Source organism: Danio rerio, chromosome 4, assembly GCF_049306965.1.
Source record: "Danio rerio strain Tuebingen ecotype United States chromosome 4, GRCz12tu, whole genome shotgun sequence".
Classification (NCBI taxonomy): Eukaryota; Metazoa; Chordata; class Actinopteri; order Cypriniformes; family Danionidae; genus Danio; species Danio rerio.
Window position 1 is genome coordinate 70119957 of NC_133179.1, and position 16926 is coordinate 70136882.

General features: G+C 38.3%; 1 protein-coding gene across 1 annotated transcript; it reads left to right on the forward strand.

Annotated features, from left to right (window-relative positions):
* Window positions 1-1645: 1645 nt before the first annotated feature.
* si:cabz01069020.1 lies at window positions 1646-16367 on the forward strand. Its single transcript, XM_002667438.7, has 3 exons — window positions 1646-1685; window positions 9744-9943; window positions 13375-16367. Exons 2-3 carry the CDS (start codon window positions 9844-9846, stop codon window positions 14289-14291), a joined length of 1017 nt encoding a protein of 338 aa, XP_002667484.2. The 5' UTR covers window positions 1646-1685; window positions 9744-9843; the 3' UTR covers window positions 14292-16367.
* Window positions 16368-16926: the final 559 nt, after the last annotated feature.

Below are 16926 nucleotides of genomic sequence, written 5' to 3' on the forward strand. Positions count from 1 at the left end.
GTGGGTAAGTTTCTTGTTTGGTGGTGGTCTTGTTGTGTCTCTTCTTTTTCTTAAATGCTTTCAGGATCCGGTTTGCTGGAGGAGAGGAGATGGGGCAGGAGTATGCCAAACTGTAGCTTTACTTATATACTGTTTCATCCTAAGAAAATTTAAGCAGTACTAATGTTTCAAGTTTAGATAAAAAATAGGGAAAAAAATAGTATAAAAAGGTGAAGAGAAATTATTGGTATTTGGCATTTATATTTTTTCTTTTTTTTAGGGGGGGAGATGTTAGGTCCCATGTGGGACCTGTTTGTATGTGTGTGTTTTTTGTGTGATTTTTGCAGAGCCTGCATGCATGATTGCAGATTGGTGGGTGGGTCATCCCACCTGAGACTCATCGTGGGGTGTTTATAAGGAGTCCGGCATTCTGTCTAGGAGAGCTCGATTAGCCGGACGTCTCTGCTTGGCGCTTTTGATTTAGTTTTGTGTTTGGATCATGAGCTCAGTACACGTCCATACACATGCTTTTCACTACTGACTTTCACCTATACTGACTTGGATTGCTTTAAATACTTTTTGTTAATTATACATTTTGTTAATAAATCATTTCTCTTTTCAATTTACCTGGTCCGTATTGTCTCTCTAATGTTGCAACTTTGAGCCGGTTGTAACATATATGACAACGCTTCAGATGACTGTTCTAGAGCCTACAGCTAATCAATCTGACAGATTCTGCAGTGCATTACAGCTCTAAATATAAATATAAACGATAAATGAACTTAAATAAAACAAATACATGTATAGAGATGGTATATAAGTATATAACTTTAGTCACATGGAAAACGGAGGCCACGTGAATCATTTGTGAGCACAATTAAGTGCCCTCAGCATGCCATGCCATCTAATAATTGTAGGAAACAAGTCCAAAAGGCAGTTGACTGTGTAAAACCACATAAAACAACACAGAAATACGATAAATATGCCGAGTTCAGTGGCTAATCTGCAGGATTCAGCTGAGGTGACGTGACGGCGACCAACGAGACCTAGCTGTCACTCAAGTGGCCACGCCCTTAATTATGCAAACTTACTATAAAGGAAACGGATGAGTTATAAAAAAAAATGCACCCCCCTCACAGTTGTCATGAAGGGTAATATTAGCTGTATTAACCTAAATCTTTTTTTGTACCAGGCTGTAAACACCTTTTTTTCTGCTGTAAAGTTGGCCATTCTAACAGTGGGCTCAATTGAAATTTGCTCTATTATGGAGCCAGGAGCGGCCACGACTAGCGGAATTTCGGATGAATTGCAGTTTTAGTTACTTCCGTATTGGCTTCCTGAGGGAGAGTGGGAGGTTGCCGCTTGGTATGTGTGTGTGTGTTTGTGTGTGTGTGTGTGTTCCCGACCTGTCAGCTGTTAGCTCAGCGGCTCTTCAATGCACACAATACTTTACTGACTCGCAGCTTTCTTATCTCAGTCCTCAACTTCTGTTCTCTGTCAGTTAATTAGTCAGATCACCTGCAGTAGCTTTAAATACATTTGATTTTATTATTATAACACGTGATGAGTATTATTTAAAACAGACCCGATTATAAATATTTAAAAATGCGCATAAATCTTTATGCGCGCGACCAGGACTTTTATTTTGGTCAGGCGTTATGATGCCATAAATCTGCGTCGCGCATCTGTTTGTTATGATTCGACTGGTGAGTGCTTCTGTTAATGCGGTTTACTTTTAAAGAGTGTTGTTTTATTTACATATTAATTACAAATGAATTATGATTTCCTGTGATAATGTAAAGCTTTGTTTACTGGTAAAGTGCTTACTGGAAAAGTGTATTGTATAATCTCAGTCAGTTTATTCCTGGTTACACACGTTTTGTCCCTGGCAAGTAGTGATGAGAGAAAACGAGCGTTTAGAAACTTAATTGAATCGGATTGGAGCTTTCATAAGTGCATCAGATCAGTGCATCAGATTTTATTTCAATGTTAAATGCTTCCGTGAAACTCGTGTAACATGTACTGATTAGTTTAACCCCTTTAAGGGGTAGTTCACCTAAAAATGAAGATACTGTTATTAATTAGTCTTCCTTGTGTCATTATAAACCCCTGAGTTTTTCCATTCATGTCAAAACACCAAGATATTTTAGATGAAATCTCAGAGCTCTCGCTCATCCTCCGTACATAGCAGAGACATTCAAAGTAAAAAAAAAGCGACCAAAAACATTGGTTTTACCACAATAATTTTTGTGGATTTTTTTTCCATAATATTTTTATTTTTCGTTTTCAGTTTGTACACATTGAAATACAACATTTTACAAAAATAATAACCTCGTTGCGTTTACAAATTATACAAAATATGAGGATATATATATATATATATATATATATATATATATATATATATATATAATCAAACAACAAAAAATAAATAATAAAAATAGAGCTCGTCTTTTTGTCATTAATGGTAATCTATCCAAACATGACAATTATAATCATACTGAGTTCTAGGTACAGCAAACATATATTAAAGAATGTATCAATACAAAACTATAAAGCTGGAACTGCATTGTCCATCAAAAATTATTCATCAACTTCATTTTCAATGGATTTAACTGCTGTACGGCAGTTTAATTGTAATTCCATCTCGTTTTATGGATGGATAACTACATTAACGCATATTTCAGTTTCACTAATTATATTGATTATTAACCAAGTATCAAACTATCAGTGCTGTTAAAGGTTTCTCGTGAAATTGAAGATAAATGTTAACATTATCAACAGCAAGAGAGTGTTAAGAAAACCCTTATTGTGTAAAATATCTGTTAAATTTTCGAAAAAAAATACCAGCAGCTGTGGTTGCCAGAATCTTTCTGTGAAAAATATAGAAGTTTTATAAAACTGTATAAATGTACGAAAAATACCAATATCTCATGAACTTATACAATGTTCAGTTTACAAAATCATAGCTTAGAGCAGAAAAATGTAAAGTCTTTAGATGCAATAATGTGTTCATGTGTGACTGCAATTAGCAAACAGATTTTGACTGCATTAGTAACTACACAGTTACCTTTAAACAAAAGAAGATGCAGCATAACATCAAATATTCTCAGTTCATCTTGGACTTGAACACAGACGCTACTATCCTCCACAATGGTGGCACAATACCGTTTTGCTGTTTTTTTTTTCTTCATTTTTTGATTTTATGGAAAAATACCAGCAGCTGTGGTTGCCAGTAATCTGCTGTTTTCAACATTTACATTCCTAAATTCAGTTTACAAAATATTTCTGTTAAAAACACATCCCACAGTGTGTATTTTTCATCGAACACATAGTGACACAACAAACATTGTAGGATAGAAAAGAACCACATTGAATGTAAATATGAAACTCAGTATTTTATGTCACAATTACAGTGTTGTTGTAAGTAATCCTGTATACCACAGTCGTTGGATTTATAAGCAACAATTAAATCAGCTGTTTTTTAGTTACACATGTACATGTGTGTATTGTGCACGATCATTAAACAGTGCACACATCGAAAATATTTAAAGAGAAAAAGTCTTTCACTCCATGTAAAAATATCCTAGACTTTTTCTTTTGTTTAAACTAAACTTGTTTTACTGAATGTTAAACAAGGAGATGAAAGCGAATAGACCAGGGGTGTCAAACTCATTTAAGCTCAGGGGCCGCATGGAGGAAAATCTAATCCTAAGTGGGCTGGACCATTATTTATTATAAATATATGTACAAATGTGTTATATTTATATATATATATATATATATATATATATATATATATATATATATATATATATATATATATATATATATATATGTGTATATATATATATATATATATATATATATATGTATATGAGCAATATCACACGAGTAGTAGTGCGATATGGCTATACAACAAATGTATTTTATATATATATATATATATATATATATATATATATATATATATATATATATATTTAAAATACATTTGTTGTGCCCTCTAAGTAAAAAAAAGTATATAATTTTTTTAAAAATTGAATTATATATAAAATTAAAACTAAATAATTAAAAATATATTTTAAAACTACACGTATACACACACACACACACACACACACATATATACATATATATATACATATATATATATATATTTATATATATATATATATATATATATATATATATATATATATATATATATATATATATATATATACACACACACACACACACACACACACACACACATACATACAGGGCTTTACATTAACACCCGCGGGTAGATTTCAGCTTTGGGGGGTAAGACAGCCGCTCCCACTAGCCACTTTGGCAGGTTGAAAATCATTTTTACATTGTAGTTTTCTGAAAGCAGGGTTCGACTCGACAATAAGGATGGCCCAATATGCGTGCAAATGTGATCTTAGAATCGAGAAACAGCACGAGTGAAAACAACTGTGTTTGCGCGAGACAAAGCAGGTGAAAACCGTATGGGAGGATGATTACTCGCGCTTTTTTTCCGTTCACTTGCGTTCGGTTCTTTTTGAAAAAGACCAAAAAACGATGCTCGTGTACCCACAGTCCTGCTGCTTTTAAGAGCTAAAGAATGAAAAATATAAATATTTGTAAGCAGCAGCAGCAGTCACTGCTTTCGTTTTAATTATTCTCAGGCACGTGATCATCCTTTCACTATCACTCGTGGTATTTTACCTGCTTTCTTTTGCTTACAGTTATTTTTGTTAATAGTTTAATTATCATCCTTTACAATAACATTTCTTTAATATGAGATTAACCAACCATTTGTGTGTAGTAACTGCTGATCTGGGACAACATCTAAATCAAGTCATTTTAGCATGTCAAAGTCACACTTATTTATATAAAATATATTTTCCAAACAACAAAATTGTGGCTAGTGAAAATGGCAAGTGGCTAGTAATGTTGGAAATCTACTAGCCACAGTGGCTGGTGATCAAAAAAGTTAATGTAAAGCCCTGTATGTGTATATATGTGTATATATATATATATATATATATATATATATATATATATATATATATATATATATATATATATATATTACTGCTGTCAATCGATTAAAAAAATTAACTAATTAATCGCACCTTTTTAAAAAAACTTTATCGTGATTAATCGCATTTAAAATACTGAAACTTGTAATTTTGGCTATTCAAATGTAAAATTAATGTAAACGCAAGACAAAAACTATTAAAATTCAAAATATAATTGTTTAATAGAATTTTTGTTTAACTTGTAACACAGATTTCTTCATGTAAACAACATACCCACAATAAACCATCAAGATCCTGGCTTGACAGCCATATTTATTAAAGAAATCAAAACACAGGCATGTTAATGACATTTTAAATTTCAAAACAATCAATGCCAATAAAGAAAACATTGATTTCCATGTTGGATTCTAAGTGAACTGCAAAAAAAATGCCAAAATACAGGAATTGCACATATGGAAAATGAAAAATTTAAATAATAAACTATAGAATGCAAACTGTTGCACTCATTGTAAAGTTTTATTGCTGTGAGTTGAGAACATTAGTTATAGAGTAGAAACAATTTAGCTTAATCCTCCTTTACATTCATCTAGTTGCTAAGACTAGGAGTATCACACAACGCGCTGCAGACGTTTTGGCCCCAACGGCCTTCCATACTGGAGCGACTCCCCTCAGATTCAACACGCATGATCACGCTCATCAAATTTGCTTAATCTAAGCGTCCTAAAGTATTCCTGTATTTCACAAGGATTGACACAACAACGCGAAGCATACGCTTTTATTGCGTTTAATGAGGAAACACGCTAAACTTGGAGGACTCATGCTGAAAGGCAGAGTAATGCCCTGTCTTTGACAGCTCGCGACTTCACCAGAGACTTTCTGAGTACATTCACATAAGACACCAATACTCTGATTTTAATATGATTAAGATTATACTCTTATTAAAAGTCTGCCGTGTAGCCTAAGCAGTGATTTTATTACCTTAAAGGAACACCGAGTCACGAAATGCGGAGGATTTTCTTTCTGTTCGCCATGCGGTATTAACTTACAACAGAAGTCGAAAGTTAAAAATGAAACACCCGAAATTGCATGAAACTTTGGAGAGCCTGGTGATGCGACTAATTGTTTTATACAGGAACTTGCCTTCAAAAAGTGCTTATTTTTTTATTTTTCTTATTTACATTTCTTGCATGTTAAACACACGTCCACCACAACAGGAAGTAAAAAAAACTTGCATCTGCGTTAATTTTTTTAAACGCGTTAATTATTTAAAATTAATCGCATGCGTTAACACACTAATTTTGACAGCGCTAATATATATATATATATATATATATATATATATATATATACAATTTTTGTACATATAGTTTCAAAGAGAACCACAGGTCCAAGGGAGATTGCAAAACACCAGCTGATTGAATATTTACTATTAAATATCTACTTCAAAAACACACAGACAAATGTAAAATACAGTAAAACACCCTAAATCTGTTGAAACGCGTCGATCTGATGGACTCGATCTGCGAGAGTGTGTCCGAAGCTCATAGGCCAGTTTATTTATGGCAGAAACACCATTGAGCCTCTCCAGATCCTCCTGTATGGTCAAGTGTCCGTTTGAAAACACTCACAGGACATTAATTTGGACAACTATGCAGATATATTAAATAGTTCACACAAAAAATACACCCTTTACTTTCACTTCATGCACAGTTTGTGAATAAACAGACGTACGTGTTGCCTACTAGTTGCAGACGCAAACTTTTTTTTGCGCCGAGTTTGAAGTAATCCATCACAGACCAGGAGTAAGTGCAAATCGCAGCTCATTTTTCTATTTTACAGAATCATGTCGCGGGCCGCATTGAACCTGTTTGTGGGCCTGATCCAGCCCGCAGGCCGTACGTTTGACACCCCTGGAATGGACTATAGATATGAGAAGTGACGAAATAGTTTCAGAGTGCTGTGATGTAATGCTGGCTAAGCATGTAAATGTAAACAGAGCAGAACGCAGAGCTAAACGTGTTATAATGGGAATGTAAAGAAGAGACCGTCGTGTAATAAATACTGAACTTATAATCAGTGAATATGAGGTGGTTTCACTGTCGAAATGCCGTATAAATTCCTCTCATTTTGGCCTTTTTAAAAAAATTCTTTTAAACACATTTAGGTGCTGCTTATCAATTTGACAAGGCTTCTACGTCATTCTTGCTGTCAATTGCAGAAGAAATGATCGATAAAAGGTTTCTGATAAACCGCTGTGCCCGCACGCGAGGTTGAGTCAGATTAGTGCAGGAAGTCAGATTTAAGGCTGATTTATACTTCTGCGTCAAACGCCGGCGTATGCTACGGCACTGACGCATAGCCCTTCGCTGTGGCCATCGGCGTAACCCACGGCGCAGGCAACGCGCGCAGCTGTGCATTTATACTTCTGCGCACTGTCTCTTGTTGGTCTGCATTAACACTTCCGAAACGCTTGTTGGCAGTGAGGTGTAAATGTTCCTCTGTGTCGAGTTTCTTCACTTCCTGCTCACTTCCTCGCTCATTTTGAGGCAGGAACCGGCGGACGTGCAACAACTTTAACTATGAGGTAAACACAAAACAAAACTTTCCATCCGGAGCTCCTTCACGGGACTCCACACTTGTAAACAATCGCTCCATTAGGCTAGCGTCCAGCTCGCACTACTCGCGCTTCTCTCAGTCCCGCCCAGACTCTTCAGCGCTACCAAGCCGACCAATCACAGAGCTTACGCTACGCGTCGTTGCGACGTGTAGTTACAATTTTTGAAAGGTGCACATCAGCGACGGCCACGGCGAAGGGCTGTGCGTCAGCGCCGTAGCATACGCCGACGTTTGACGCAGAAGTATAAATCAGCCTTTACGTCACATCCAATAAGCAAAGACCACCCGTCATAAAAGCGCGCGTCAGACCACTCGCTAGTCCCTTGCATTTTTCTCTTTCTCTGCTTTGTCGTTTGTTGGTATTTATCGCGCGCGTTTAGGAATAACCCGTCTAACTGTGTTTTTTGTTGTTGCTCGTTTCTGTGTGCACGTTATCCGTCCGTTATTCGTACATCATTCTTAGTTTATCGTTGTATACGAGGCTTGGACGAAGCGGATAGGTAAGAAGGTCACGTGACATACATATTGCAACACTCTGCTGTTTAGGACATTAGGTTATGGGCGAGCGCCACTCCTTGTACTTTTTGGATAGCTAGATAGAGTAGATAGTTAGGATTCGGAAGATCTTCGCGTGTTAATTATACTGTTTTCCACATAGTTAGTTAGCTAGATGCTTCTGGGAAGTTAGATTTAGGTTGGGTTTAGTTCTTTTCATTTCTTTAGCACCGCCTGCGTCCCTTCTGCCAGCTCTCTTGTTTTTCCCATCTTTATTTGTCTCAGTGTTGTAAATATTGTAAATTAGTATATTTTTGCCTTACTTATTCTTTATTTTTAATTAATTCGTTGTTGTTCACTTTGGGAATTGTAAATAAAAGCACACATTTTTGGCATTACTTTGGTTGTCTTTTTGCACTCATTCACTGTTTATATAAATATATTTTAATTAATCAAATGTCAAACCCCACAACCCCCTAGACCACAGGTGTCAAACTTGGTTCCAAAAGGGCCGCAGCTCTGCACAGTTAAGTTCCAACCCTAATTAAACACACCTGATCAAACTAATTGAGTCCTTCAGGCTTGTTTGAAACCTACAGGTAAGTGTGTTGGAGCAGGGTTGGAACTAAACTGTGCAGGGCTTCGGCCCTCCAGGAATTGAGTTTGACACCCCTGCCCTAGCATCAGGGGTTTGTAACACATCTCACAGGATTATCTCGGATCACGTCTTTGATAGTTCACACTGTGTGATTGTCACTCACGTGAATGATCCCGATTTGCCTGTGATTTCAGGCTTTTGTCTGCGATTTCTCAAAACCTGTCGGCGAGTCAAAATCGGTGCTAAAAATAATGCAGTCTGAACTCTGCATAAGCCACACCATGTTGGTGTTTCATAACATCTAATTTTTACGAATTGGAGCCCAACACTCAATCCCCAACCTGGAGGACCAGTACATACACACATACATTTATTTTCAATTTGGCTAAATCCCTTTATTAATCTGGGGTCGCCACAGTGGAATGAACCCCTATCTTATCCAGCATGTTTTATGTAGCTGATGCCCTTCCAGCCGCAACCCCTCTCTGGGAAACATCCATACACACTCCTTCACACTCTTACACTACAGACAATTTAGCCTACCCAATTCACCTGTACCACATGTCTTTGGACTGTGGGGAAAACCACCCAAACGCAGGGAGAACGTGCAAACTCCACACAGAAACGGCAACTGACCCAGCCGAGGCTCGAACCAGCAACCTTCTTGCATCGCCATACACACACACACACACACTAAGGACAATTTAGCGTATTCCCTAATTTACCTAAAGTGAATGTCTTCAGGCTTGTGGAGGACACTGGAGCACCCGTGCCCACGCCAACATGGGGAGAACATGCAAACTCCACACAGAAAGGCCAGCTGGGGCTCGAAACAGTGACTGTGCCGACCTAACAGTTTTAGTAACGCATTAAAATGTTGAAGGTTTGATAAATGCTGTACAAGAGTTTATTTTAGTAAAGTGTGACTCGATTCTTACCTCTAAGTGTGAACGTACTCTCTGAATTGATTGAATTGCAGTGCCAATTCTAATATCCGTTGCTTTTTTGTTTGTTTTTGGTAGATCATGGCATTTAAGACTGACTGACCCTCCTGTGTACAGACTTTTAAACTTGGAAATTGGGGCTCCTCAATCAGCTCCCATGTGACACACTATTATAAAGATGGCGTTTATTAAAGAGGAGAGTGAGGACGTGAAGATTGAAGGTCTGAGGATTGCAGAAGTGTTCACACTGAAACATGAAGATCCTGAGGAACAAACAGGTTGGTTTTTATTAACCGAACTATTGGATCCTTATTTCAGTTCTACAGAAATTAATGATGTTTTCGAAGACTGTTTTGAGAGTGTCAACTGTTGCGGTTTTATTTGAATAACTTATCTCATTTGGACACACATGTTAAATTAAATGAGTAGACAAACACTAACTTAGCCTTGGGGTTGGACAATTTATTTTTAAATGATATGAAAATGCATAGTAGCTGTAATATTTTAAGCTGTAATAATTTGAGCTTTTTTCAAGGAATCGAAACGATCTTAAGATTCAGTCTAAAGATTCAAATCACTTGAGTTAACTCAAATTTAAGCTTACACTTTATTGACTGCTTGTCCAGCAAATAGTAGGCAGTAGGCTGGGGCGGTATCCAAATTTTGATACCGTCAAACCTCCATATTTTACCACAGTATTCGGTATTACAGTGCATAATAAAAACAATTAAGATCTAGGGCTCAGACAGAATCACCAAACTGTTGGCTTGTGCCTAAACCATTCAGAATTTGAATACCGTATATGCGACCTTAGGTTTGCTGTCATTTGGGGGGGTAATGTATTCGCGAACAGAAGAGCAAAACCAAAAACCTCCCAGCTAGATGATACAGAGTCCAGATAGCCTATAACAAGCTGTCTGTATATACACACATACACAGACACACAGCACCACGCTCTCTCTCATTCACACACATAGACGGCACCAAGCCAGCAACGCACAGCATCACACACACAAACACCATCCACACGGATACCCGCGTGCTCGCTCGGGAGCGATATTGTTAAATCGCCAGCTCCCAATCAAATTACACCAGTTACTGAGCGCTCATGCGCTCTATTTGGAAATTTATTCCCACACTGCAAGAAATCTGGTCGGGTCCCGCTGCTCCCGCAGTACAGCAGCGGGAATGCAGAGCTCTAGTTCGTATGTACCGCGTCTCTCTTCTCGTTCAGTCGAAACCCGAAATACTGCCAAACTGCAGAGGTTGTGTTCTTTTTCGAGATCAGGTCACTTGGTGCGCGACTCGCCATCTTACCTCACCTCTCGCTCTCCTTCACACTGTCCCGTGACAACAATCACGCACACGCATTTTTAGGCATTTAATAAATAACAGTTAATATTTAATACTTGTCTCCTATATAAGTGCATTGTTTTTTTATGACGGTATAACGGTATTGAAACTGATACCGTTGATATTTTTAGAACCCGCGGTATACCATATTACCGCCCAAGCCTAGTAGGCAGTGTATTTTACCAATCTCATTTATATTACTTCTGTGGCCAAACATAAAACCAGTATAGGGTCAAATTTGAGCAAGGTATTTGTCAACAATTTGACAGTGATTCATAACGCACTTTTTTGAGCTACACCTTAATACATGAAACTACTTAACTACTTAATCAACAATCAAATGCACATTCACACAGAGGCCGTTCTTAAAATGAGAATTGAGCTGACAACTGTCCAAATTGATTCTAGTACTTATTACTAGATGTTAGACTCGCACCTGAAAAACCACAAAAGCAGAAATTTGGCTTATCCTTAACCGCTTAAGATCAGTCTCCACCAGATCAGCAAGACACAACATTTGTTTGTAATACTCACGCTTTTGCTCGAGTTTGAGCTTCCCTCGCTTGCTGGACTTGGGGAAACATGGCGCTCCTGATTAGTTGGTGACTTCAGTTACGTCCTTGGGATTCACTCGCTCGTGAGTGGAGGTTGTGCTGGGTTGCCAGGGTGAAAGACTCTACTGGTAGTCGGTTAGCAGAAGTTTTTCTTGTGCTTTTGATGATCTTAAAACTTTTAAGAGGTTGATTGGAAGGTTTTTGTTGACCCAATCGCGTCCCAATTTACTTTCATTCATGTGCATTCATTTCTGGGTTTCTTTGTCTCTTCAAAAGCGTACATCTACCAGGATGTATAGGCACATGTAGCACATGACCTGAAGAGTCTCGCAAAATGTCTTGTGAGATAATTTGTTAGGTTTTCTGCCAAAAGGCTTGTAAAGCACCATTGTTTGGTCCACCACATTACCAAATTTTGTGCCCAGAAATGGTCAGGGGGAACATCTGCTAAAGAAGTATTAGCAGAAATGGTCAAATTAGTTATCCTGTGTTAGGTTCCCCTGTGTTTTAACCCCATGAGGCAGTCCTTAAATGACTGGGACCAGATAACACTGAGCAAGATTTTAGAATCAGGGTTGGACTGGTTTTGATTCTGAAATCTGCCAATGAGTCCCTACATCTATCTCTTTGTGTGAGAATGGTGACTGTTGCTATGCGGCACACACCACACCTGTCTAAGTGAAGTTGATTGCAACTTTTCTGCATGCATGATGCATACCATGTAAGGCACATGTTATAGTCAATTCCTCGAGGGCCACAGTTTTGCTCCAACCTTAATCAAACACACCTGATCCAATTAATTAAGGTGTTCAAGATTATTTTGGGCCCTTTAGAAATTCACTTTGACACCTATGATGTAAGGGTACTACCAGAAGTGGAAATTCAAGTGCGATTGGGGTTTCTAGTCCCGAATGCTACTATACTGTAGTTGCCATATGTGGCCGGAAGTGTTCAGCTAAGAGATCCCTCTGAAGGAGAGGAGCCTAATTAGATGTTACAGTTTTCCCTCTAGAGAGAAAGATGCTGTAATTTATTACGAATCAACATATTCTTTGGACTTCTTTGAATATCTTGTTTCAGACATATCGTCACCTTGGAATTATAAGGTTCTACTATGTACTATACTCCTCTTGTTTCTGGCTACAGTATGGCCTTAACTTTCTACCAGTTTCTTGCCCTGCAGAGTTTAGATCCAACCCTGCTTTAACACTTACCTGTAGATTTCAAACAAGCCTGAGGGACTCATTTAGTTTTATGAGGTGTGTTTATTCAGGGTTAAAGCTAAACTGTGCAGAGCTGCGGCCCTCCAGCAACTATTTGGCACTCGTGGTCCATAATATCTTGAAATGGATAAAGTGCACCCAACAACAATAGCATCATTTCTTTCAGCTGGGGTCTTTCATGTCATTTAATAGAAGACTGCACCAGTTATGCAATTAGATGCATCAACCGCTATCATGAAATGAAATGTAGGGTCATGATAGCTTAAGAATTGGAGCTGTGGTAAAACTTGTACTGATTTAAGGCTTATGTAGCTGCCTCTGTTGAAAATAATTTGGCTTTCCTTTAAGTGAGTTCAGTATTCAGGTAAGAGGTCCCTCTGAAAGACGGGAGCCTGATCAGATATTAAAGTCTTGCAGAACAATGCACTTTGACATCAACAGGAGACAACCTCCTTCATTTGTTATATGGTTGTAGGACCAGTGGACATATTGGTTTTGATGTTTTACATGTCTTTGATGTCTGTCATTTTGTGCCTATATGTACACTGAGGTTAACAATTTATTTATTCTTTGCCTTAGGCGTGATGGCAGTGAAAATGGAGACTGAAGTAAAGAATGAAATGGAAGAGACAAATCAGTGTAAAAATCCTGATCTTATAACTGGCGAACAAATATTTTGTTTACAACCCGGCAGGGCTTCATGGGCTAAAGTTAAAAAGACGGCAAGTAGAAGTTACTTCATCTGCCAACAGTGTGGAAAGAGTTTCAAGGAACCTGGAAAGCTTAAAGTCCACACAAGAATTCACAACGGAGAGAAGCCTTACTCTTGTCAACATTGCGGAAAGTGTTTCGATAAAAAAGGGAACTTAACAGTTCACATGAGAATTCACACTGGTGAGAAGCCTTACTCTTGTCAACATTGTGGAAAGAGTTTTAGTCAAAAGGTATTTCTGACGGCCCACCTGAGAACTCACACTGGAGAAAAACTTTGCACCTGCCCACAGTGTGGAAAGAGTTTCAATATGCTCGGAGATCTTAAAGTCCACATGAGAATTCACACAGGGGAGAAGCCTTACGCTTGTCAGCATTGCGGAAAGTGTTTCAACAAACAAGGAAACCTCACTATACACATGAGAATTCACACAGGAGAGAAGCCTTACGCTTGTCAGCATTGCGGAAAGTGTTTCAATAAAAAAGGAAACCTCACTGTACATATGAGAGTTCACACTGGAGAGAAGCCTTACGCTTGTGAACATTGTGATAATAGTTTTAGTCAAAAGGTTTTTCTGACAGCCCACTTGAAAACTCACACTGGTGAAAACTCTTACACCTGCCAACAGTGTGGAAAGTGTTTCAGGGCATTTGGGAAGTTTAACGTCCACATGAGAATTCACACTGGAGAGAGGCCTTACTCTTGTCAACGTTGCGAAAAGAGTTTCATTTCAAAAGGAAACCTGACAGTACATATGAGAACTCATTCTGGAGAAAACTCTTAAACCTGCCAACAGTGTGGATAGTGTTTCAAGGTATTTGGAAAGCTTAACGTTCACATTAGAATTCACACTGTAGAAAGGCCTTACTCTTGCCAACTTTGCGAAAAAGGGTTTCATTACAAAAGGAAATCTGACAGTTCATATGAGAACTCACTCTGGAGAAAACTCTTAGACCTGCCAAGAGTTGGGAAAGAGTTTCAAGGTATTTGGAAAGCTTAACATCAAGATGAGAATTCACACTGGAGAGAGGCCTTACTCTTGCCAACATTGCGAAAAGAGTTTCATTTCGAAAGGAGATCTGACAGTTCATATGAGAACTCACTCTGGAGAAAACCCCTTAGACCTGTCAACAGCGTAGAAAGAGTTTCAAGGCATTTGCAAAGCTTAACGTCCACATGAGAATTCCCACTGGAGAGAGAGAGGTCTTACTCTTGCCAACATTGCGAAAAGAGTTTAATTACGAAAGGAAACCTTTCAGTACATATGAGTACTCACTCTGGAGAAAACCCTTAGACCTGCCAACAGTGTGGAAAGTGTTTCAAGGTATTTGGAAAGCTTAACATCAAGATGAGAATTCACAATGGAGAGAGGCCTTACTCTTGCCAACATTGCGAAAAGAGTTTCATTACGAAAGGAAACCTTTCAGTACATATGAGAACTCACTCTGGAGAAAACCCTTAGACCTGCCAACAGCGTAGAAAGAGTTTCAAGGCATTTGCAAAGCTTAACGTCCACATGAGAATTCCCACTGGAGAGAGAGAGGTCTTACTCTTGCCAACATTGCGAAAAGAGTTTCATTATGAAAGGAAACTTGACAGTACATATGTGAACTCACTCTGGAGAAAACTCTTAGACCTGCCGACAGTTGGGAAAGAGTTTCAAAGTATTTGGAAAGCTTAACGTCCACATGAGAATTCCCACTGGAGAGAGAGAGGCCTTACTCTTGCCAACATTGCGCAAAGAGTTAAATTACGAAAGGAAACCTGACAGTAAATATGAGAACTCACTCTAGAGAAAACCCTTAGACCTGCCAACAGTGTGAAAAGTGTTTCAAGGTATTTGGAAAGCTTAATGTCCACATGAGAATTCACACTGTAGAAAGGCCTTACTCTTGCCAACTTTGCAAAAAAGGGTTTCATTACGAAAGGAAATCTGACAGTTCATATGAGAACTCACTCTGGAGAAAACCCTTAGACCTGCCAACAGCGTAGAAAGAGTTTCAAGGCATTTGCAAAGCTTAACGTCCACATGAGAATTCCCACTGGAGAGAGGTCTTACTCTTGCCAACATTGCGAAAAGAGTTTCATTATAAAAGGAAACTTGACAGTACATATGAAAACTCACTCTAGAGAAAACCCTTAGACCTGCCGACATTTGGGAAAGAGTTTAAGGTATTTGGAAAGCTTAACGTCAAGATGAGAATTCACACTGAAGAGAGAGAAAGGCCCTACTCTTGCCAACATTGTGGAAAGAGTTTCATAACGAAAGGAAACCTCGCAGTACATATGAGAACTCATTCTGGAGAAAATCCTTAAACTTGCCAACAGTTGGGAAAGAGTTTCAAGGTATTTGGAAAGCTTAAAGTCCACATGAGAATTCACACTGGAGGGGAGCCTTACTCTTGTCAACATTGCGAAAAGAGTTGTAGACTATATTGCAACTGAGAAAGTAAAGATGTGTATCTTCACCTTTATTGTATTTCTAAAAGTGTATGTTACTGCCATCATCATTTTTGTACATTTAAAACAAATGTATTTTTTTGTTTTTATGTTTATACTTCTACAGTAATAACATTCACAGTAATTCTGATATTTTAACTGTAACCGTACATTCACACCGAAAGCGGCGAGAGCGTCCAAGGTCGCTCTGGCCGCCCTGGCGACAACAATGTCTGCCTTCAGCTTCGGCGGCGAGAGCGTCAAAACTCACTACATTGATCTTGTTTTTAAAGGAGCCATTGCAGCATATCAGTTACATTCCCGTATAACACATGTTTCTAGCATGAAAATGCTGCGCACTTCTTAGCAAATTCATATAACAATGGAAGATCAAAATGCGTGTGGTGTGGCTTTGCTCTATTTATCCAATATGTCTGATATATCCTGAAGCAGCTATACTGTTTTGTACTGTCACGTTGCGTGAGATTCCCGCTGTATTAAAGATAAATATATATATAACATTAATGCACATCAGTAACTCGCCAGTAACTTATTTAATGCATGTTCGTGTGAGAAAACATTGTAAATAATTGGAAATTCGGCGACCGCAATCATCAAATCCTTGAGAACAACTGTCGTCGGAACCAAAGTTCACAGGTCTGTGTTCTTTGAACTCCTATCAAGCGGTGGAGGTCTTCATTCTGATTGCATGCCACCGAACCGCATCATAGCTCAATACCATAAAGTTGACTTGATTTCAACTCTCCTCAACGCCCACGCCGGTAAAGACGCGCCACGCTGCTCCTCGCCGCCGACTCTCATTGAAAATGAATGACTTCCGGCTACTTTGACGCTCTCGCCGCTTTCGGTGTGAACGTACGGTAAGAGTCACTAGAGTTAGTTGGTTTCTAAATGAATGATGCTTAAACAACTGGACAACAAATACATCAAATAATCATTGGGAAAGTTCTTACTGTAGT